Genomic DNA, 24,759 nt, shown 5'->3' on the forward strand with positions numbered 1-24,759 from the left:
GAAAGATGAACGGAGCAAAGTACATAGAGATCCTTGATGAAAACCTGCTCAGGACCTCAGACTGGGGCGAAGGTTCCCCTTCCAACAGGACAACGGCCCTAAGCACACAGCCAAGACAACGCAGGAGTGGCTTCGGGGCAAGTCTCTGAATGTCCTTGAGTGGATCAGCCAGAGCCCGGACTTGAACCCGATCTAACATCTCTGGAGAGACCTGAAAATAGCTGTACAGCAACACTTCCCATCCAACCTGAGCTTGAGAGGATCTGCAGAGAAGAATGGGAGAAACTCCCCAAATACAGGTGTGCCAAGTTTGTAGCGTCATACCCAAGAAGACTCGGGGCTGTAATCGCTGCCAAAGGTGCTGCAACAAAGTTCTGAGTGAAGGGTCTGAATACTTATGTAAACGTGATATTTCATATATATTGTTTTGAAATGTGCTAATATTTAGAAATGCCTGTTTTTGCTTTGTCATTATGGGGTATTGTGTGTCGATTTATGAGGGATAAAAAAAACAATTTAATACATTTTAGAATAAGGCTGTAACGTAATGTGGAAAAAGTCAAAGGGTCTGTATGCTTTCCGAATGCACTGTATAATGGTTTATTTTTTCACTGTAAAATAAGCAATCAAGACGTGCATGGTACTGGTTTCTCCTGAGGCGCTAGTTCTGAAGTCTTACAATGGCTTTTTTTTGGTTCTATAGCAGTCTTGTATTGAGACCCACAGTATGACTGTAAGTCGCTTTGGATAAAAGTGTCTGCTAAATAGCATAGAAATAAATACATATGACTCACAGCTGTCACGTTGAAGAGAGAGGCCCAGTGTTGCATCCTGTCCTAAATAACACACAACAGCTCTGCTCTGCCATGTTTTGGCTGAATCATCCTCCCAGTCCTGCTCATGTAGCGTTATCTATCTGGGGGTGGAACAGAACAGGGCTGACTGGTGCCCCTGACGCCAGGCCCAACCCTTCCTGTGGCCAGATGGGCCGAACCGAGGAGGACAGAGAAGACAGAATGATGAACAACCCTGTCGCCTCCCTCCAGATTCTGTTCAAATGTCCTGTAAATGTTATGGTTGCTAATGCCTGTCTCCTGCACCTCCCACCCGACCAACTGTCCCTGAAAGTTCTAGTGCAGTCACGCGGTTCTCCACAACTTGTTCAAAGAATAATAAACATGTAGGCCTAGTGAACAGCTGAAAATACAGGGAGGAATCAAATGAGTTCTACGGAACTTCTACTAGCTTGGAATACCAACATGATGCTTTCATATCATTTTTTCTGTTTTTGTTTTCCTTTTTTTTGTTCTGTTTTATTTGTGATTCTGCTGACATTGTCTATCAGTCAACAACCCAAAAAATGCTGGTAAGTTATTTTCAAACAGCTGTAAGATGATGCACTCCTTTTGATTTCTGTTTGGGGTTCTTGGATTATGGTTTTATCAGTTAAGATGCCTCTTGACTCCTTGTGCACATTTTGGAACCTTGGCCTTTTTGTTGGTCATATTTCATCCACCCACCACTGCTCCTGCTGTGTCCTGGGTTAAGGTTATGATTTGGGGTGGAGGTGAGTTTGGGGCAGGATAAAGACCCTGGGATACGAACCTTCTCTAAGAGGTGTTCCTGATTCCACCTTATTGCCTGCTAATTACTGGGAGCCAACATACTTCCCCTCCCCTGTCTGCACCTGCTACTGTAATGCCTTACTGTGACACCCTGCCATCCCATAGCTTGAGTCACACATGTTAATATTGTTCTTGACTCGGTTTGTTGTCTACTTTGCTGTCGTTTTTATAATGCGCATGTGACGAAAGCTTGTTTCTTGCATTTTGGTAATATTGTCAAGACCAAATAAGAGTTGTAAATGATCTATGGGTAGACAATTTACACAGTTCCTTAATTGTGTAATCAGTGGAATGCAGGAAACAATGACACATTGTCAGTATTTGTTGTTGTGCACGCCTCATTGGCACATTTTCTCTTTATTTGGTTCTCTATTCTCCAGTCACATACTTGTTCCTCACCTAGAAAGGATATATGAAGGGGGATGGGGTCCCCTCTTTTTCCTGCTTTCTGTTTATTCACTGTCTGGTTGTTACCATTTATTTTGTCTCTGATACCCACTCAATGCACGGGCGCTAGGCTAACTCCTGTCTCTGTGAATGACAATTGATGCTACGCTGCTCATCTCTTTGTTCTGTTGATAGAATGACCTTGATGCTTCCTTTTCTTTTGAGTTCCTCCTTCAGTTTGTTGTTTTGTCTGTGTTGTCTTGTCACTGCCTCTTCACAACAGACGTAGCTAAGCAATTTCCACAACTTACTAGAATCACAACTGTAGGACAGTCCACAACAAAACATGCAAATCATTGTGTTCCCTGTGTTGTTAAAGCAGCCATTGTTCTAGTGCTTCCCTACTTGGCTGTTGACTCAACAGTGTAGAGCATTCTGCTCAAGGCTGAAACAGCTGAGAGAGGCTTTCATACGGCTGCTCTGAAGGAAGACATTGATTCACGTTTTTGATCCAGCTTGAATCTGCAGTTTCCTAATTGCACTAATTGTTTTTAATGAGGTGAAGTAATCTATTTGACTATTCAGTGGGAGGACAGAATCTGTGAGATGAGATGCACTTCATTTAGGTTACACACACACACACGCGCACACACACACACTGATATGATATGAAAGCAGTCACACTATAGCCCAGGCTAGCCCACCAGGTCTTCACCTGATATGAAGCATTAACTATAATGACCTAAAGAATATTGTCCTCCCAGATCAGCTCTTTATGTTGCCACCTCCGGTTCAGAGTTAATTGCGCTTCTGTTTCAGTGAACTCTGACCTCCGGATAAACGTTCCGTCCTAAGTCCTCTCCTCCCTCTTTGGGACCTCACATCAACTTCTCTCCCCAGACAGACACGCCCATAGGCTAGCACTAAGGAGCGTTGTTAATGTGCTTTAGGTGCTGTAATGCGCATCGTGCTCCTGCCCAGTAGGAGGTATTTCCTGTGGTTTAGAAAGTGTGCTCTCAGATGTCCTTGTCTTGTTCTGATCATTCTCTCTCTCTCTCCTGTAGTCCACCCCTCTCCACCTGGCAGCAGGGTACAACCGGGTCAGAATAGTACAGCTCCTACTACAGCACGGTGCAGACGTACATGCAAAGGACAAAGGGTGGGTGTGTTTGTTTGTCCCGTGTGGCTCAGTTGGTAGAGCATGGTGTTCACAACACCAGGGTTGTGGGTTCGATTCCCACGGGGGACCAGTACGGAGAAAAAAATGTATGAAATGTATGCATTCACTACTGTAAGTCGCTCTGGATAAGAGCGTCTGCTAAATGACTAAAATGTAAATGTAAAATGCTTGTTGTTTGCATGCGCTTTAGGGTGAGTGTTGTGTTGGAGTGTCCGTCCGTCCCAATAATGTTTCTGGAATGTTGAGTTCACACTTTGCTCAGACACTTCATTTGACCTCCTTAACTAATGAACTTAGTTTTTAATTGCACAGAGATATAAAGGCTCTGTCCCTGTAATGACCTAATGGTGTCTGTGTTCCTTTCTCCCTCAGTGGTCTGGTTCCTCTCCACAATGCATGTTCCTATGGTCACTACGAAGTCACAGAGCTGCTGCTGAAGGTAAGAAACTCTATGCTGCTTTGTGTGTGCTGGTATGCTTGTTACGTGGCGGCTACGGAAGTGAGAATCCTTTAGCTCTGGGGAGATAGAGGTCCCTGAGAAAGCTGTTATTGTCAGGTGTTTTCAGAGGGGTTCGTCACAGGCCGAAAAGCCTGACCGGCTTCTCCTCCTTTGACAGAAGACAGACAGACTCGGACTTCTTTCTCCCTTCACGTCGTCTTTTTGAGTTGGTCTTTGAGATGAAGACTCAGGACTGACTGGCATGTCTAAGGGAAGCCATCGTCACGCATCTGATGTTTCGCGTCAGACATCGCGTCAGACATCGCGTCAGACATCGCGTCAGTAGTGCTGTAACACCTGGGTCGTGTTCACACTTTAATAAGCCGTTTTTCTTTGCTCTTATTGAACCAGTTCGGATTTCAAAACAGAGTTTTTTTTTGTTTTTTTTTTAAACATGTCTACCTGTCTGCCACTTTATTTCCTTCACCACGTGTACGGTGTGTTTCCTGTTTCCTGTTAGCATGGAGCGTGTGTGAACGCCATGGACCTGTGGCAGTTCACCCCTCTCCACGAGGCTGCCTCGAAGAACCGCGTGGAGGTGTGTTCTCTGCTGCTGAGCCACGGGGCTGACCCCACCCTGGTCAACTGTCACGGGAAGAGTGCTGTGGACATGGCCCCCACCCCGGAGCTCAAAGAGAGACTCACCTGTGAGAAAAGACATCTACTTACTAACACTCACACACTGACCTATAGACTCTCCTATGCACTCACATGCTCACATAGTTTTTCCCTCAGACGACTTGGGAGATGAATGGAAGTTTTATGGCGTGTGTGTAAATGATGACATGGTTTTCCCCCTGTGTGTGTTGGGTAGATGAGTTTAAGGGGCACTCTCTGCTCCAGGCTGCGCGGGAAGCAGACGTGGCCAAGGCCAAGAAGTCCCTCGCTCTAGAGATCATCAACTTCAAACACCCACAGACACACGAGACGGCACTGGTGAGGCACACCACACACACACACACACACACACACACACACACACACACACACACACACATACACACACATACACATCACACAGTGTTAAATGGACTCCTCCTCTTGTGTTGCAGCACTGTTCAGTGGCCTCTCCTCACCCCAAGCGGAAGCAGATCACAGAGCTGCTGTTACGTAAAGGTGCCAACGTCAACGAGAAGAACAAGGAGTGAGTGTCTTCCTGTTTAGCTGACCTCTGTCTGACCTCTAAACCGATCCTCTAACCACTGCTATATAACCCTGTGTGCGTCTGTCTGTCTCTGCAGCTTCATGACCCCCCTACACGTGGCTGCTGAGAGGGCCCACAATGACATCATGGAGGTGTTGCAGAAACATGGAGCAAAGGTACAGTGTTCACCCGTCCATCCCTTCTGCCATGCTCTCTACTGGTCTTGCTGCTTGTATCAGCAAAAGCGGCAAGTTCAATGGAAAATACTACATCGGAGTGTAAATCTGCAGCCGTTTCAGTGAACCCAGACCCTGTGAGACGGGATGTTTTTCTAACTAAAAAAAGGCAGAGATCTCTCTCCTCAGTGTCCGGGTGGGTCTGAAGTTACCAGTTGTTTTAGAGCTCAGTCATTTATAGTATTATTGAGACCAACGACAGGACGGACTGGGGGGGGAAGACTGTCCTCCTGGCCGATCAACTGCCTGGTTCTGAGAGCTCCATCAGATAAGAATGAGCAGATGGATGGAGTGTTCCGAGCCTGCCAGTCACCCCCTGAAGAGCCCATCCTCACCTTCACAGGCGGTCCTTCCCTCATGCAGACCTAGTGAAAGACGCGCACCAGTTCCACAATGTTTAAAAGCCAGACAGCCTCTGAAGAGAATCCTCTTGATAGCTTCCCTTGATGGAATTCTCTCAATGGCGTGAGTTGTGTTTTATATTACTTTCTAAAGAAAGACGTCAGAGACGGACAGAGAGGCTCCTGAGTGTTTTTGACAGCGCCACTCATTGAGTATCTATCCAGAGAAGAGAAGTCTCCAAACAGTGGTATTTTGACTGTCATGTCTGGGCTTGTCTTGTTCATAGTAATAAAGGGAAGTAGCTATCCCCCACAGAGGCCCAGCACTACTTAGCTGGTTAGGGAGCATGACAGATGGAACAGACATCGAAAAGTAAACCGCAGCACTTCCCTGCCTGCCTGAGCAGGCAGCCTGTTAAACTCGCTGCCGGTATACGGTGTGAAAATGGCAGGTTTGATCACTGATAAGCGCCAATATTAGAACGCATTGGCTGCGCAGTAACATGCTATACATGTTACAGGGTCTCCGAGTCCAAATGTGCATGTCATTTACAGTATCAATGTTTATGACCGCTTTGTTTGATGTACAGTTACAAGGATGACATGTCAAAACCTGGGTTGCTCTGAACAGAATTAGCCTATGTTTTGTTATGCTGTGAAGAAAATTAGCCCAAAACACACACCTGAATGCACTAATGACTCTATTCTATGTGCACCAAAATTACTACCGTTTCTCCGAAGGGCCTTGTTTAGTGTGATTCCGTTCATTTCTTTTCTGTTTTTACTCAAAATCACACTTATTTATAGAAAAACAACAACATTTGGTGTTCTAAGTCCACATCAATGCTTAAACCAAATCAGGAGACCACTTTTGAGGTCTAGGAAAAATATCTAAAACATTGGGGTGAATTGACCCTTTTAAAGCAAGTGCACACCAGCAAGCGCTCATGTGATTGCTGAGTTTGCATAACAAATGGCCACTGGATTGATGCAAATAGTCATGATGTCATTCTGCCAGGTAGGCGTGGGCTACTAAGGAGTTAGCGTTTAATTGAGAAGGTATTTGGGAAAGCCTTTCCATCTCTACCAAAAGGTTATCATTAACATCATCGCTAACGGCTACACAAAGTGTAGACCTGCGCGCGCACCGCCCATTCCCGTGCCGTTTCAGAAGTGGCAGGAAAATACAAATCACTGATGCATTTTGTTAATGTCTTTTTGATTCACTTGGGCAAATGAATGAGTTTTCTTATAAGTTCAATACATTTAGTTGATTTCCTTCTGAGTTCAATCCATTTTTTGAGTATTGTTTCATTCCATTTTTATGTCTGGATTCCATGATTCCATCCACGTTCTCTGCAGTGCTGATTTTACAGGGACCAACTTTCGAAAGCGTGACACTGTAACATGGCATTTTCTAAGTTAGCTAGTCATGTTGGCAATAGAACAAGCGTTCAAATGATGCCCGTCCGACCCAGATTGCGATTTATAATAGACCGTTCTTGGATTGCGTAAACAACAACAGTGATTCAGTGATGGTGGGGATGCAGGGCTGTGTTCCAAACAAAACAATACGGATGTCCTTGCTCTAGTTCCTCAACGGCACAGCTAGGGGAGCTCAAGAAAGCACCTTTTATAGTTAATGACTCTTCTTTGAGTCAGAAAAGTGCACTGGAATGACTTAGGAACTGTGCTCACTTTGGAGAGCTGTGTGACCACTTGGAGACACCAGTGAGACCTCTCACTCAAACCCTTTCATTTTTGGTCTTTATGTTGAACCTACCCCACATTTTCTATGAATATTGTTCTTGTCTTACGGAATATATCCAGAGGCTTTTCAGATTTTGCGACAAATGCTGCGAAAAGTACAGTAAATGTCAAATGAGCTCTGTTGTCCTAACCTTTTGGTCTGATCTTTTCCCCGTAATCTCTCTTCAATTTCTACCGTGATTATGCTTCTCATATTTATTTTGTTAGAAGCATTTCAATTTGGCCCTATTCAAAGAGGCCAATTCCCATGAGTGTGCAGGGTTAACACGTAAACTCGAGCAGCGCCTGGTATTGGAGTTTTGCTGCTGTACTCTGATCAGTGGGTCTGTGGGGAGCAGCGCCTGGTATTGGAGTTTTGCTGCTGTACTCTGTTCAGTGGGTCTGTGGGGAGCAGCGCCTGGTATTGGAGTTTTGCTGCTGTACTCTGATCAGTGGGTCTGTGGGGAGCAGCGCCTGGTATTGGAGTTTTGCTGCTGTACTCTGATCAGTGGGTCTGTGGGGTGTATGTTCTAAGCAGAGCCTCCCCTTTCATTTGGAGTTGTACAATCGGTAATGAATCGAAATGAGGATATCCCAGGAGCTAAGGGAAACGAAGACGGGGCAGAATAAATAAAAGTCAGGCAGGAAGCAATCTCAGACTTGAAACGCTCGGCTCTTGTACACAATTGTACAGGGAGACAAGCGTACATTTATACACGTACATGTGCAGTTGACCTCCCAAACACACACACACACACACACACACACACACACACACACACACACACACACACACACACACACACACACACACAAAATAACACTATCTCTCCCAGTTCCTGCTCGGTGCTGATAGTCTCTGAAGAGCTCCAGCAGCATGAGGGCTCGGCTGATTAATTATTGTTTGTGTTCATTTCAAAATGCGGGAATTTAGTCGCACAGCTCAATCCCCACAACTCTCAACTCCTCTCCCTCTCCTCACTCACTCTTTCCTGCTCTCCCAGATGAATGCCCTGGACACCTTGGGGCAGACAGCCCTGCACCGTGCTGCAATGGCGGGACACCTCCAGACCTGCAGGCTGTTGCTGAGCTACGGAGCAGACGCCTCCATCCTCTCACTGCAGGGCTTCACCGCCTCACAGATGGGCAACGAGGCCGTGCAGCAGATACTCGACGGTACGGCGAGAGAGAGCGGGCGTGTGTGTGTTACTCTAAGACACTGGTTGGTGATACTGTGACGTTGTACTTCTCTCTCTCTCCCCCAGAAAATGTACCAGTGAGGAACTCTGACGTAGACTATCGGCTCCTGGAGGCAGCTAAAGCTGGAGACCTGGACACTGTGAAGGTAGGATTCTCATTTAAGTCTGTGTGTGTGTGTGTGTGTGTGTGTGTGTGTGTGTGTGTGTGTGTGTGTGTGTGTGTGTGGTCCCTACTATAGGTATAGCTAGCTGACTCACAGGAAAAAAAGAAGGCTAATAAGCAAGTTTACATGACATGCCCAGGACCCGTTGATATGGAAACTGTTATTTGATATTCTGCTACTCCGTGTTCTGGTGTATGAACTCACTGGACTGCATCGCCTTCAGCTCAAGATATTCTGAGAATGTTTTTGAAAACTTGCCAGTTTCATCACGGCTGCTTTTGCCGGTTTGATCTGAACTAGGCTTTGGTCTCAGAGCTCACACTAATACTCTCATTCTGCCTGCAGACAGCTTGTGCTGCTGTCAGAATGTTGAGTATGTCACTCTTTAGACTGCTTCTCTTTCTCTCTCTCTCTCCCCCCCTCTCTGTGTGTGTGCACTTCCCACACGTGTGTGACCATGCTCTCTGCAGACTTCCTGTGCCACTGTCAGAATGTAAACTGATTCTCTCTCTCTCTCCTTGCAGTCATTGTGCTCTCCACAGAATGTGAATTGTCGGGACCTGGAGGGTCGTCACTCCACGCCTCTGCACTTCGCCGCCGGCTACAACCGTGTGGCGGTGGTGGAGTACCTGCTGCATCATGGGGCCGACGTCCACGCTAAAGACAAGGGGTGAGTTTTTCTGGCTGGCTGGCTAGTTGTCTTTCTGTAGCCGTCTTGTTTGCTCAGGAATCTATATGTCTGTAAATCACCTTCTGTCTCAGCAGTGATTTCATCTTCTCCGCTCCACCACTCCCCCCAGATAATATAGAATCTCTATCAAAGATGTTATCGCTCTGTTGTGTTTCCTCAGGCTATGTCTCTTATATTAGACCCAAGACATTTCAGAGTAGGGAGAAGCTCATCACTTTCTAACCCTCCCTCCTCTGGGTCTCCCTTTGCTCTCTCCCTTTTTCTCCCTCTCTATCGCTTTCTATCCTCTCTCTCTCCCTCCCCCTCTCTGTGCAGAGGTCTGGTCCCCCTGCACAACGCCTGCTCCTACGGTCACTACGAGGTGGCTGAGTTGCTGGTGAGACACGGGGCGTCGGTGAACGTAGCAGACCTGTGGAAGTTCACCCCTCTCCACGAGGCTGCAGCCAAGGGCAAATATGAGATCTGCAAGCTGCTCCTCAAGGTATGTCCTGCAACTGGGTGTCTAAAACTGAGTTCGTCAGTCCCCTCAGTCTCTGCAGACTGTCACACGCTTTCTCAACCTCTCTCTGTCTCTCTCCCTCTCTCTGTTTTAAGCCCTTTTTTACGGAGAGGTACTGTAGAAAGTCGTAACGCTTCAGTATTAGAATTTTACCACATGTTAAAGCCCAGTGGTAGTTATACTGTTGATTACGGCTGAATAACGGACAGGAACACCACTTGTGTTTTATGGACTTTTTTTCATTAGATCTCCGATCATGAAAACATCACTCGAGAAGGGTGTTTTAAAGGCGCTTAGAGACGGGCCGCTGTAAGCGGCAAAAGTCTCATAGACTTCAATGGGGGTAGGGCGGCAAAACGCAATATGTTTTGCAAGCGGCGCGGTTTGTGGCGCTTGCTCCCGTGAGCGGTGCCACTGGCTCGAGCGCCCGTAAGATGAAATTTGGCCGAAGTCTTGAGCGGACACCGCGCATGGTTGACCAATTAGCAGAGTTCATCTTGTCAACCAATCAAGCAATGTTTTAATGACAACATTTGAGCAGACAACAACCGGGACCCCTGGTCTCTACACGCGGTAGGCGGATCTTCTTGCGTTTCAGATGCTATTTACCGTGGCCCGTGTGTAAGCACCTTTTTATGGTTTTGTTCATCATTATGGTTAAGCAGGTCCAATTGATGTGAGTTCTAAAATCATAAGGACCTCAGAAACATGTGCGTCTGAGCTGTGAGCTGGGGAGTTATTTTTGGTAGCGTTATCTTATAAGAACGCCAAGAGCTGCTGGAACGTGTTACTTCCCACCTCATGGTTAGAGGGACAAGTGTTGCATTGAACTTGATGCACATGATAAGAAATGACTCCGTCACCTCAGCAATTTCTATCTAAAGAGAGCTTGTTAGTTTAGTTTCAGAAGAGGATATTTCAGAACCATTTCAAAATGTCTTCTCGAAGGCACAATGGTCTCACTTTGGCATCTAAGCAGCCATGGATTCACCCACCACCAAAACATCTAACTCTGCCTAACTGCAGCAGCCAAGAGGCATACTTCCCTCCGTATCTATTTGGACAGTGAAGCTAAAATAACAAATGTGGCTCTATACTCCAGCATTTAGGATTTGAGATCAAATGTTTCATTTGACGCGACAGTACAGCATGTCACTTTTTATTTGAGGGTATATTCATACATATCTGTTTTACCGTTTAGAAATGAAAGCACTTTATGTGTCTTGTCTGCCTATTCGAAGATGTCATAAGTATTATGGCAAATTCCCTTACAGGGTATTAAAGTAGTCCAAAAGTTTAGCATTGGGTCCCATATTCCTATCACCCAATGATTACATCAAGCTTGCAACTCTACAAACTCGTTGGATTCATTTGCATTTGTTTGGAGTTATGTTTTTTCCCAATAGGAACTTTTGATTTGATCTCAAATCCAAAATGCTGGAGTATAGAGCCAAATGTAAAAATGTAGCTTCACAGTTCAAATACATAGAGAAGAGTGTATATTCAGTGCTTTTCCTTAGCAATCCATGACAAGCCTCTCTGCTCTGCTGGTTCCCTCAGCATGGGGCGGACCCGACCAAGAAGAACCGTGACGGAAACACTCCTCTGGACATGGTGAAGGAGGGGGACACGGACATCCAGGACCTACTGAGAGGAGACGCTGCCCTGCTGGACGCTGCGAAGAAGGGCTGTCTGGCCCGCGTCCAGAAACTCTGCAGCCCAGAGAACATCAACTGTAGAGACACACAGGGACGCAACTCCACCCCCCTGCACCTTGCAGGTAAGACTGGCCACCAAGACATAACCATGGGTACATAGACCCATCTAGTTTGACGTCTGTTACTGAAGTTCTGTTAACAATTTATCAATGGTTGTTATACTTGTCAAAAGGGCCAGATTTGATGAATAGCTTAATCAAATCAAATTTTATTTGGCACATGCTTTGTAAACAACAGGTGTAGACTAACGGTGAAATGCTTACTGATGGGCCTTTCCCACAATGTGCAGTTAGAGATAAAACATACAAATTGTGACACAAGGAAAAAATACACGGTGAAATGATGGCAGATATGTTAAGATCAGCGTAAAAATAAAAAAAACACACAAAATGGTCACGAGCCAATAAGACAGCTCCCATCCACTGCAGCAGTTACATGCCATACCACGTCTAGTGTAAGCTCATGGAAGCCACTGTATTTTCAAGCCAGGCGTAAGTGGGATTCTAGATTCCCGCAGTGTGTGTATATTAGAGGTCGACCGATTAATCGGAATGGCCGATTAATTAGGGCCGATTTCAAGTTTTCATAACAATCGGTAATCAGTATTTTTGGACACCGATTTGCCGATTTTATTTAAAAAATGTAATGACATTTTTTTCTATTTTTTTCTTTCATCTTTGTTTTCAATATTTTTTACTCTTTTTGATATTTGTTTTTTAAATATTTTTTTTACACCTTTATTTAACTAGGCAAGTCAGTTAAGAACACATTCTTATTTTCAATGACGATCTAGGAACAGTGGGTTAACTGCCATGTTCAGGGGCAGAACGACAGATTTTTACCTTGTCAGCTTGGGGATTCAATCTTGCAAACTTACAGTTAACTAGTCCAACGCTCTAACCACCTGCTTTACATTGCACTCCACGAGGAGCCTGCCTGTTACGCGAATGCAGTAAGAAGCCAAGGTAAGTTGCTAGCTAGCATTAAACTTATCTTATAAAAAACAATCAATCATAATCTGTAGTTAACTACACATGGTTGACGATATTACTAGTTTATCTAGCCTGTCCTGCGTTGCATATAATCGATTAGGTGCGCATTCGCGAAAAAGGACTGTCATTGCGCCAACGTGTACCTAACCATAAACATCAATGTCTTTCTTATAATCAATACACAAGTATATATTTTTAAACCTGCATATTTAGCTAAAATAAATCCAGGTTAGCAGGCAATATTAACCAGGTGAAATTGTGTCACTTCTCTTGCGTTCATTGCACGCAGAGTCAGGGTATATGCAACTGTTTGGGCCGCCTGGCTCGTTGCGAACTAATTTGCCAGAATTTTACGTAATTATGACATAACATTGAATGTTGTGCAATGTAACAGGAATATTTAGACTTAGGGATGCCCCCTGTTAGATGAAATACGGAACGGTTCTGCATTTCCGGATCCGACCATATTAATGACCTATGGCTCATATTTCTGTGTGTTTATTATAATTAAGTCTATGATTTCATAGAGCAGTCTGACTGAGCGGTGGTAGGCACCAGTAGGCTCGTAAGCATTCATTCAAACAGCACTCTTCACAATGCTTCAAGCATTGCGCTGTTTATGACTTCAAGCCTATCAACTCCCAAGATTAGGCTGGTGTAACTGATGTGAAATGGCTAGCTAGTTAGCGGGTGCGCGCTAATAGCGTTTCAAACGTCACTCGCTCTGAGACTTGGAGTAGTTGTTCCCCTTGCTCTGCATGGGTAACGCTGCTTCGAGGGTGGCTGTTGTCGATGTGTTCCTGGTTCGAGCCCAGGTAGGAGCGAGGAGAGGGACGGAAGCTATACTGTTACACTGGAATACTAAAGTGCCTATAAGAACATCCAATAGTCAAAGGTATATGAAATAGAAATCGTATAGAGAGAAATAGTCCTATAATTCCTATAATAACTACAACCTAAAACTTCTTACCTGGGAATATTGAAGACTCATGTTAAAAGGAACCACCAGCTTTCATATGTTCTCATGTTCTGAGCAAGGAACTTAAACGTTAGCTTTCTTACATGGCACATATTGCACTTTTACTTTCTTCTCCAACACTTTGTTTTTGCATTATTTAAACCAAATTGAACATGTTTCATTATTTATTTGAGGCTAAATTGATTTTATTGATGTATTATATTAAGTTAAAATAAGTGTTCATTCAGTATTGTTGTAATTGTCATTATTACAAATACATTTTAAAAAATCGTCAGACTAATCAGTATCGGCTTTTTTTGGTCCTCCAATAATCGGTATCGGCGTTGAAAAATCATAATCGGTCGACCTCTAGTGTATATAGGTCCGAATGGTCATGAGTGTGTGTACCCAGATGGCCAGGACTGTTGGACAAGTCTGCCCTCCCTGTGCCCGCTCAGCGGAGGGGGGACAACAGATGGGTGAGGGTGAACAAACAGTCACAGGAGGCAACCGGGAACGGACCTGGGCTGAGACAACAGTCAACGGCTGACCTGACACAAACCTCACACCACACCATGTGTTTACTACAGTATGGCCTCTCTCTAGGTGGCGGATGATCAGGACAGACGCCCCTCGTCTCATGCGCTCACACACTTTCTACCACAGCTTGATTTCACAGTTAAATGAGCAACTTTCGACCGCACGGCAGAAATGAAGATGGTGGGGTGTGTGTGTGTGTGGTGTGATTCAACCGTTTAATTACGTTTACATGCAATACTACCACTTAAACTTAGTGTCTCTAGTCTATCATTCACTTCCATTCTGCTAACTAGAGGTCCGTGCTGCAGTGGAGGTTTCGGAGGTCTTTAGTCTCCATAACACGGCAGCTCAATTATCTCCCCCAGCAGAACGTTAAGTCCAATCAAACACCCTGCTGCTGGGAGAGATGTGTGTGTTTAGTAGTGTGAGAAGTGTGTGTGTGTGTGTGTGTGTGTGGGTCTATGTGCCAGACAGACATCTCCCCTCATGTTCACACCGTGAAGAGCTGAGAGGAGCGAGAGACCTAATCTATGAGAATGACTTTGATTAGCTGTCTTCTCATTAAAGTAGCAGTGAGAGAGTCTGAGAGTGTAAGAGACGCACACGCCCAGAGCCGTGTGTGGATCGGCATCGGGCTGCAGCTAATAATGAGTGTTAATTAGATTGGGTCCTGGAGGGGAGTCAACTAGAGGGAACAGTGTGCTCACCGTGCCTCCAACACACCGCTGCGGAACTGATTTCTGGATTTCTGCTCAATTTCTCACACCATAAATTGCTGCAGTGGTATAGGGTCACTTCTCCTTTGAAGCTGAGCTCGTTTGAGACCTTGAAAGAATACTGAGAAGGAGAGAGAGAGAGAGAGAGGGAGCTAGGGAGAGAGAGAGGTAGGGAGAGAGGGAGAGAGATACCAGTGTCAGATGGAACACTGAGCCCCATGGTGCCAGAGTAATCCATTTTGCACCCTTTTCCTCGCAAAGGTCTCTGAAAAGTTTTGGCTGACCAAATGAGGCATTCATGGCAATACATATGAGCACATTTCGGTGTCTGCATTAACCCATTGTGTGTTTGCGTCCCCCCCCACCAGCTGGCTACAATAACCTGGAGGTAGCAGAGTACCTGCTGGCGCATGGAGCTGATGTCAACGCCCAGGACAAGGGGGGCCTCATCCCCCTCCACAACGCTGCCTCTTACGGGGTGAGTGCCATAATCTCCTCCCCCCCCTCTTCTCCAATCCATGGAGCACAGCCCAAAAAGTGGACTATTACTTATAACACCAGTGTGCCAATGACATTTACTGAGCCAATCAGAGCTCTTCTACTCCTGTTCCCCCACACGGCCTCTGCGCTCCCTGCTTATACCAAACACTCTGTTGTGTTCCTGAGTGTGACACATTGTGTCGGGCGTGTAAATGTTGTGCTGTAGAGGTCCCTCCAAGGCCGAAGAAGCTCATCAACTTTTCATACAACACTGCGTTTCATCACTCATTTAGTAGGGAAGCACTGCCATGGCCTATTGAGGGAGGCGCTTTGTGAACACTGGATGATATGGAGATGATACGGAGAGTGGTCACAGAGGGAGAGAGAGAGAGAGAGAGAGAGAGCGAGCACAGCAGCACTGACAGGAAATACAACCACGGTCTAAATCAAACAAGCAAAATAAATGTCCAAGCCACAACCAAACCCTCTCCCACCCTAAATCAAACACATTCTCAGGGACAAGCCAAAACGAAACCTTCTCCCACCCTAAATCAAACGCATTCTCAGGGACAGCTCTGACCATTGCGACAACACAGATGGGGAAACTTGGCCATTTGTTAAGCTAATAGGCAGTCCAAATGGCCGTTGTTTGTGTTCTTTATGCCGTTTAGTCCAGTAATAGTGTGTAGGGGCCTGGTGACATGATTGGGCCCAAGCAGGAAGCTCGGAGCAGGCTGTTTTACGTAACAGTCCTGGGATAGCTCTCAGTCCAGTCCAGCGCCTGCTACCCTTGGCATGGGTCCTGAGAACTGCTCCTGCTGCACAACTATCTGCCTGTGTGCTGCTCTGACTTCCACTGTGTGGGTGTGGAGTGTGTGCTCCTTAGGCCCATGGGTCAGCTGGCTGCTGGCAGGCCTTGGTTGACCTTGACTGGGCCTGGCCGTCTATATTCCGTAGGGCCACTGTGTGGGTGTGCGTGACAGTGTGTGGTGATGATGAAATGTCAGTGGGCTCGGCTCAACACTGAGATGATTACAGAACACTAGAAACGTCAGAACTTGATAGGGTTTCTAAGTTCTCTCTTTCACTAAGATAAGTCATTGAACTGATTCACTGAAGGATTTGTTTCTTTCGGGTCACTCAGATTTGAGCCTAACGCGTCCCTGTTGTTTCTCCCACAAGCACGTGGATATAGCTGCTCTCCTGATCAAGCACAACACGTGTGTGAACGCTACAGATAAATGGGCCTTCACTCCGCTCCACGAGGCGGCTCAGAAAGGCCGGACCCAGCTGTGTGCTCTGCTATTGGCCCACGGAGCTGACCCTACAATGAAGAACCAGGAGGGACAGACCCCACTGGACCTGGCTACGGTACACACACGCACACACACACTTGTAATTACCTCCGGTAAATGGCCTCTCACAAAGTCACTCTGCCCTTTAATACAGGAATACACAACTGTAGCTTGTTAGGATTTCCGTCGTGTTCTGATATTGAGAAGTAATTAACTTTAGGCAATTAAGACCTTCCTTCAGATGAATGCGGTAGACGTTTTACTGTGTAAATCAATCAATATGTTTATCATAGTGTCCTCATTACATGTCTGTTTCTTGTCTCCTCTGTCTCAGGCTGATGACATCAGAGCGCTGCTGATTGATGCCATGCCTCCAGATGCCCTGCCCAGCTGCTTCAAGCCTCAGGCCACGGTGGTCAGCGCCTCGGTGGTCAGCGCCTCGGTGGTCAGCGCCTCGGTGGTCAGCGCCTCGGTGGGTAGCGCCTCGGTGGTCAGCGGCTCGGTGGTCAGCGGCTCGGTGGGCAGCGGCTCGGTGGGCAGCGGCTCGGTGGGCAGCGCAGCGGACATCTCTCCGGCCTCTACGCCATCCTGCCTGTCTGCAGCCAGCAGCATAGACAACCTGGCGGGTCCCCTCAGTGAGCTCACTGTGGCTGGAGCCACCGGGCCTGCAGACGGAGCCTCCGGGTCCGACAGGAAGGAAGGACAGCGTACGTAACCCTTTCGTCTTTTACATATCACAGATAGAATATAATTAAACTTTGTGTCCAGCCATGGATGGACATTTTCCCTCTGCATCACCATACAAGGTAGGCCATCAATGTAAAAATAAAGACTCCCATAATACGGCCATACGTATGAAAAAGAGTCTGATTTGTCTGAGTAGACCGTATTTAAGCCGTCATTTGACACGTTGTCTGTTTTGTGTTTTATTCAACAGCCATTCTAGACATGAACATCAGCCAGTTCCTGAAGAGCTTGGGGTTGGAGCACCTACGCGACATCTTCGAGAGGGAACAGGTAAATGCACGTATCCTAGTGGTCCCTGTACAAGCCAATCACTTTTACTGTTGCCCGTTCATACACCTCCGTCACTCACAAGTCTAAAAAGCTCAACTCTCAATCAGTCTGTCATCCGTGCCGCTCAGTCTGCAGCTGGCCTTTTTACTGGCCCTTCAGATCGTCAGTCAGTCAGTCGTATTACTTGCCTCCTTATGCATAGACAGATCATCTCAGACAGGCTGAAATCAGACTTCACCGTGCTGCATGGCCAGACACTATGAAATTTCCCTCATGCTGCAGAGCACATTGTGCGCTCTCTCTCTCTCTCTTTCGCTCTCTCTCTCTCTCCCCCCTGTCTCTTTCTGTGTCTGCAGCAGCTCAGAGTGCACCGTGTCTCCGGCAGGGTAGTTTAGACTGACCTCTTCATCCCACCACTGATTGATTTCAGGGGGATGTTGGGTTCCACGCTGAGCGGCGTGTGGTGTTAGGGGTGTGCGGGACGACATGTCAGGTGAAATCAGGCTGGGGACATGGTAGCCGTGCTGGAACAGAGAGGGATCTCATTTGCACATAGATGAGCAGAGGGATCCCTGCAGCGAGGGAACGGGAGCGAGGAGGGAGGTCAGGAGAGGAGAGCAAATCAGACCTTACTCAACCTTCCTGTCTCTCCTAAAGACAAGTTCAGAATCAGAGCAGCCAGGCCAGGAAAGGAAAGAAAGAAGTTACATGAAGGAAGGAGTTCACAGCTAAAGGAAAAAGTTTGTCTTTCAGATGTAGAGAAGCTTATGAGATGAAAGTGGAGTGGTTTGTTCTCGTACCAGATTGGTTTTTGGTTCCTCACCATTATCACTGCATTACAGATTCCGCTCCAGCTGTTGAGTGTTTTGTTCTATATTTTTATTTTGTTTTATTTTTAATCCCAGCCCCCGTCCCGCAGTTGGCCTTTTGGTAGGCCGTCATTAGAAATAAGAATTTGTTCTTAACTGACATGCCTAGTTAAATAAAGGTTAAATAACATATGACCACAAGCCTGTCCTCCCCAATTAAGGTGACACCAACCTCCTGTGCTGCATTATCACATCTGTATGTGAGTCAAACGTGGGGCGTTCCTTTTCCTGATTGATTAGACAGGGCCAGCGGCCCGGGTGTCAGTGTGTGACAGACCTGTCTTACTTGTGAAGGATAGCCAAGGAGGGGGCTATTTGAGATTGGGAGTGTCAGAGAGAGAAGAGGTGATTCAGCCTTAGAGGATATATGCTCAGGGAATAGAAATTATGAAGTGTCCCCCACACACAGTCCCTAACCTACCCCACACTCACACCACGGCCTCGTCATAGTCTCTCTATATTACACTCTCTCTATGTGATTGTGTGAGTGTTTGTTTGTCCATATCTGAAGGTTTGTTTTTGGTGAGTAGACTAGACGATGCTGTGTTAAGGATGAGGATTCTCCAGTGTTGTTGATCAGTGAATATGCATTTGAGTAGTGAGTTAGCCATTTAAACACCTCTCTTCTCCTCAACCACTGGCTAAGTTTATCCCCTCCGTGGCTGCAGAGATTTTACACAACTCCCTGCACTGGCCGGATGAGTGAGGGTTTACACAGACTGAGAGCGAGAGAGATGGCTCTAAACCGTATCTTGTCATATCTTGGTAGAAATGGGTCATGGTAGGCTGCAGGGCTAGAAATGGTGGCCAGCAAGTACATTTAACCAGAGAACTAAGATAAATAGAAGATTTTTTTGGAATTTGTTGATATTCTTCATTCCAAATGTCACATTATTTGTAGCGGTCTGTGACTTGCTATTCTCTGTACTGTCTCTTGGTTCTAATGATATTATGATTGGATGCATTTTTTTGGAGAGCCACTCTGATTTGCTGTGTTTAGGATGCTCTGTCTCTGCTCCTGTTTTTGATTGGCTGATTGTTCTGTTTCCGTGCAGATTACGCTGGATGTCCTGGCCGATATGGGCCACGAGGAGCTGAAGGAGATTGGGATCAACGCCTACGGTCACCGCCACAAACTCATCAAAGGCATGGAGAGACTCCTGGGAGGACAGCAAGGTCAGAGAGCCAGATCTCAGCCAAGATACTGCCAGCCGGATCGTTTTCCATTCATCTCTTATTGATTTAATATTTAACAACTCTCTTATACAGTATATAGTGGCTTAATTAAAGGCTTAATCGCGAGAGTTTAAGGTTTTTTAGCAGGACTAGTTTAACGTCTTTTGAAGTAATACAACACATGCACACTGCTGCTAACCCATACCCTATTTCTCTCAGTACAGCCTGCTACTTCAGAGGACACCACCTTCAGCTCTGTGTTATTGTGGTTTCTCGTGGAGTTCGACAAATGTATTGAAGTGTCACTCCACTATGACGCAGTAATACAAAATAAAGATTTTTACAAATATTTTGAAACCACATCGTGGACCACTCAAATTGAGTTGTGAGACACTGAAAACAAACATAGTTAAACATGGGCCAGGCGTCGTCTATACTACACTACTACACTACATCTTCTATGTATGCATAAAACAAGTACAGTGGACAAAAGGACAATTAGGCAATTTATAAAGAAACGTCTTCATTGGAGGATAAGGTAGCGGGCATTTACATTGTTGCCTGATACAATTTCACATGATTAATTATTCTCATATGCCGTGTTCTCGTCCCTCTGCTCCAGGTGCTAACCCGTACCTCACGTTCCACTGTGCCAGTCAGGGCACGGTGCTCATAGACCTGGCCACTGACGATAAGGAGTTCCAGTCTGTGGAGGAGGAGGTATGTGCTATACTATAGCTCTCCTCTACCATGTAAACACTGCAGACATAGCTCTGGTTTGGTCCGGGGGCTACTTGCTCAGTCGGCAGATCATTTCCTCAATCAAGCGGAGAATCGAAAACAAGCTCATGACAGCTCTGTCTTTACCGTCCTCACAGTTGCAAAGTACGATCCGAGAGCACCAGGACGGGGGCAACGCAGGCGGGGTCTTCAGCAGGTACAACATCCTAAAGGTGAGTCGTAGGCGTCTGGAGAGGAGACGACCTCCCCAAAGCCCTATTCCTCCTCACTATACACCTCTCTAATAACACTGGTAATAAGACTGGAAGATTTGAGCACGTGGGCAGTTCTGTTGAGTCTGACTGTGTGCGCTCTGTCCGTCTGTAGATCCAGAAGGTGGTGAATAAGAAGTTGAGGGAGAGGTACTCGCACAGACAGAAAGAGATTGCTGACGAAAACCACAACCACCACAACGAGCGCATGCTCTTCCACGGTAGTTTTTCATTCACCCAGTACCTCTAACATTTACCTATCATTTCTGTTGAAGAGAGACAATTCTCTTACAACTTTTGTTTCTGAATGAGGGTTGTCCCCCCCCCCCCTTCCTCTGCCAGGCTCTCCATTCATCAACGCCATCATCCATAAGGGTTTTGACGAGCGGCATGCCTACATCGGGGGCATGTTCGGCGCAGGCATCTATTTCGCAGAGAACTCCTCCAAGAGTAACCAGTACGTGTACGGGATAGGAGGGGGCACGGGCTGCCCCACTCACAAAGACCGCTCCTGCTATGTCTGCCACAGGTTAGACTCACTCCAGACGTTCCTTAATGATGTGTGATGTCTAGCCTCTACTGCAAGCAGAGGCTGTGTGTATGCTGCTGTTTTCTAATCCATCTGGTGTTGCAGCCAGTGGTATGTGCTGTTCTGGTGTGTGTGTGTGTGTGTGTGTGTGTGTGTGTGTGTGTGTGTGTGTGTGTGTGTGTGTGTGTGTGTGTGTGTGTGTGTGTGTGTGTGTGTGTGTGTGTGTGTGTGTGTGTGTGTGTGTGTGTGTGTGTGTGTGTGTGTGTGTGTGTGTGTGTGTGTGTGTGTGTGTGTGTGTGTGTGTGTGTGTGTGTGTGTGTGTGTGTGTGTGTGTGTGTGTGTGTGTGTGTGTGTGTGTGTGTGTGTGTGTGTGTGTGTGTGTGTGTGTGTGTGTGTGTGTGTGTGTGTGTGTGTGTGTGTGTGTGTGATGAATGATCTGAAGTTGTGTGTAATGTTCTGGCGTCTGTTAAGTTGTTTATTACAGGCAGGTATGTGTTTTGTTCTAATGTGTGTGTGTGTTGGGTTGTTGTGTGTTGCAGGCAGTTGTTGTTCTGCAGGGTGACCCTGGGTAAGTCCTTCCTCCAGTTCAGTGCCATGAAAATGGCCCACGCCCCCCCTGGACACCACTCTGTGATTGGCCGGCCCAGCGTCAATGGACTGGCCTACGCAGAGTACGTAATCTACAGAGGAGAACAGGTCGGTCTAACACACACACACACCTTTCACAAGAGCCACGGTTCCATAGTGCAAAAAAGCACATACTGTAGATGTGTTGAGAGTGTATGGTTGGTGTTTATAATGACAATGACTGTCCTCTCCCACTGTATTCCTCAGGCGTACCCAGAGTACCTAATCACGTATCAGATCCTGAAGCCAGAGAGCACACCCTCATCCACAGCCGGAGAAGAACAGAAGTCCTAGTCCAGACGGAACCAGACCAACCACAGAGACTCTTACCAGAAACACTTCACACATTCTGGGCTGAGCCAGGACAAACCCCAGGCCCTTAACTCAACTCTACACCAATGGAAAGATTTCTTTCCTCCACTTGTTTTTTGTTGTTCCATTTCACTATAAATGACCAGTTTCTCACAACCACCACCCATTTATTCTTTCCTCGTCCTACTTCAGTGTTTACATGAAAATGTTGCCTTCCCGGGGAATCGTCTCTCGAGTCATGTTGTCGCCCCCTAGTGCCCATCTCCCGGTCTCTCGCTCATGGTTGCCCTTTGTGATTGTTGTCACTGGTTAAGGCCAAATAGAGAGAACCAAGTGGATAAGGGTTAGGTCAGACATTGGGACTCAAAGCTCATTGGTTAGTAGTTAAGGTTAGAGATGGGGACTCGCAGCTCATTGATAAGCAGTTAGGGTCTGAGATGAGGACCCATGCCAGTCTGCCTTTACCTGAGTGTTAGCAGCCCTAATGAAGCCTGGCAGAGGCTCCTCTACCTATCCCTCAGACAGGGGCAGAGATTAGGGTGGGTGTAGTAGTGCATATACTAGCCACACTCCAAGCCCTGTGTCTTCAACAAGCCTGGCAAAGGAAGCTGCAGTATACAGACCCCGGACACAGATCATGTGTTACTATAAAGACAACCAATGACCTCACCCTTTCCTTTCCAGCACACTAATCATTTAAGCAAAACAACTCAAAAGCATTAGACCTCATTTATGATATTAGCTCTGTATTATTTTGTGATATTTTCGTGTTGGTTATTGTTTTGACTTTGTTTTTAGAGATGTGTACACTATAATGGGACCATGTCAAAACGGGGACCTGCCGGTTTTTGACCCCTTTCTGATTTTTTTTTAAAGTTGAGATGATATATAATATCCCTCTCTGGGACTATTAAGGGTTTTCTCTCCATTCCTGGATTTGATGGAACATCCTCTAAAAGGTTTCAGATTGGGAACAAAAAGCAAGTGGGATTGAGACTCGAATGGAGTTATGTGAGAAAGTACAGCGAGCTATCACACCTGTATTACTCTTATAATTACTATTATTTGTATTATTATAACATTACTTTGCACAAGAAAACACTGAACATCGGACTTTTCATGACCATTGCCCATCCAGTCAAGCTCATCTTTTAATGGATTTGCACTTTTTAACGGGAATGATTTTTAAGTTATTTGAAATTGTATTGAAAATAACGCCGAAAAAAAAGATGTACAGTGTGTAGCAGACGATGCCTTTGTAAAGCTCACCATGTTAACAGATGAAGAGTGGGCTGTATTAGTACTGTAAATTAAGTGGGGGTTTTTGTGGATCTTTTATGCTTTGGGTTTTTTCTGGGATAAAATGGATTTTTTTAGTTGAGTGAGTTGCTCAATTGTACCCTCTTAAGATTGTACCTGTATGAACTGTTTGCAGCTGTGTTTTCATCTTTTCTTAGTCACTATTTGCCATATTCATCCCTCTGCTCTTTGTCCTCTTTCTGAGGCGTAAACAATAACTTTTCTTACTTCCTGCTGGATTTGTCTACGGTCCTCTGGGAAATAGCAGTTTGAAGCGACAGAAGTAGTAGTGGCTGATTTGAATTGAAAGACAGTGTCTCGGTCTCCTCTCACTAGCTGGCCTCTATCTGCATCTTGCTGCTGTGGTGCTGTGCTTTCCCTATTGTTTCCACTGCTAGGATCACTAGTCCTCCATAACTGCCTGTGCTTTGACCGGAATGTTAACCCATCTGTTCCTACAACCTGGAGTGGTTCCCAAATGGCTTTCTGTGTCCCAAATGGCACCCTAAACCCTATATAGTACACTACTTTTGACCAGTGCTTTTTTGCCATTGGTCAAAGGTTATGCACTATATAGGGAATAGGGTGCCATTTGGGATGGAACCATGGTCTCAATCTCCACTCCGCGTTCCTTCAGACCAACAGCACCTGGAGAGAGCCTCGCTGCCTATACCTACTTCCTACTACAGTTATCTTATTTCATCACTGGTTAATTTTGTTTTCCTGGTGCTGAAAGATCCTGCAATGACCCACTCACAGCTGATCTGCAGACTAATGTAACACTCCTCAGTGTTGTAAAGTCTTAATAAAGTACATAACTTCACATCCGACCAATGCCTATTCACTGAAGATTGTTTGGTCTTAATGTTAGACTTTGAATGGCTTTTGTTGAAGTTAAATGCACAGCATATAACTGTCCCGCTTAAGGAGCAGGGCCTTGTATTGGCTACACTACATACTGTACAGGACATTCATGGAAATGTCTAGAGGAAAAATTCATTAGACACTGAAACAGTATTGTCCATGCTATGCATTCCTGTAGAGGGTAAAATTCACAAGACACTAAATCCGTATTGTCCATGCTATGCATTCCTGGAGAGGGTAAAATTCACTAGACACTGAAACAGTATTGTCCATGCTTTGCATTCCTGTAGAGGGTAATTGATTTCCTGCAAAGTAGGGGAGATGAATAGGTGTGAGGACAGAGTTGACCATTACCTCAGCGATCCCATGCAGGAAAAGACGGATGTTTAATCAATCCTCTCATTCAGAAGGCCCATTAGAAATCAGTCGGTCAAACCAAGCAATCTATCCTCCTGTTTGTCACACAGAGCTAAATTGTTTTCTCTGCTAGATGATGTGGATGGACCTAGAGCTTGTATGATGATGTGTTTATTATGCATCGTGTATAGGCCTATACATATATGGAGGGGATATGCTCACAGGCCACCCCCAGGTGGTGAATGTAGGAAACAACACCTCCACTTCACTGATCCTGAACACTGGGGCCCCACAAGGGTGCGTG

General features: G+C 45.9%; 1 protein-coding gene across 2 annotated transcripts in view; it reads left to right on the forward strand.

The window, feature by feature from the left end:
• Positions 1-24,064, forward strand: part of LOC115159314 (poly [ADP-ribose] polymerase tankyrase-2) — a 117,845-nt gene extending 93,781 nt beyond the window's left edge. The window contains exons 6-28 of one of the 2 annotated variants that reach the window (XM_029708891.1): positions 1,346-1,366; positions 3,077-3,171; positions 3,565-3,631; positions 4,152-4,338; positions 4,506-4,627; positions 4,744-4,835; positions 4,933-5,011; positions 8,166-8,337; positions 8,427-8,506; positions 9,049-9,194; positions 9,531-9,696; positions 11,275-11,494; positions 15,007-15,116; positions 16,301-16,489; positions 16,748-17,120; positions 17,351-17,430; positions 19,355-19,475; positions 20,098-20,195; positions 20,354-20,428; positions 20,583-20,688; positions 20,810-20,996; positions 21,536-21,692; positions 21,831-24,064. In XM_029708891.1, coding sequence (XP_029564751.1) covers positions 1,346-1,366; positions 3,077-3,171; positions 3,565-3,631; positions 4,152-4,338; positions 4,506-4,627; positions 4,744-4,835; positions 4,933-5,011; positions 8,166-8,337; positions 8,427-8,506; positions 9,049-9,194; positions 9,531-9,696; positions 11,275-11,494; positions 15,007-15,116; positions 16,301-16,489; positions 16,748-17,120; positions 17,351-17,430; positions 19,355-19,475; positions 20,098-20,195; positions 20,354-20,428; positions 20,583-20,688; positions 20,810-20,996; positions 21,536-21,692; positions 21,831-21,917 — 3,030 coding nt within the window. In that variant the 3' untranslated portion in view covers positions 21,918-24,064. The remainder of the gene's footprint in view (positions 1-1,345; positions 1,367-3,076; positions 3,172-3,564; positions 3,632-4,151; positions 4,339-4,505; positions 4,628-4,743; positions 4,836-4,932; positions 5,012-8,165; positions 8,338-8,426; positions 8,507-9,048; positions 9,195-9,530; positions 9,697-11,274; positions 11,495-15,006; positions 15,117-16,300; positions 16,490-16,747; positions 17,121-17,350; positions 17,431-19,354; positions 19,476-20,097; positions 20,196-20,353; positions 20,429-20,582; positions 20,689-20,809; positions 20,997-21,535; positions 21,693-21,830) is intronic. The other variant, XM_029708892.1, reaches the window with a different exon arrangement.
• The last annotated feature ends 695 nt before the right edge of the window (positions 24,065-24,759 follow it).

The sequence above is a fragment of the Salmo trutta genome, chromosome 23 (assembly GCF_901001165.1).
Source record: "Salmo trutta chromosome 23, fSalTru1.1, whole genome shotgun sequence".
In the NCBI taxonomy this organism is placed as follows: domain Eukaryota; kingdom Metazoa; phylum Chordata; class Actinopteri; order Salmoniformes; family Salmonidae; genus Salmo; species Salmo trutta.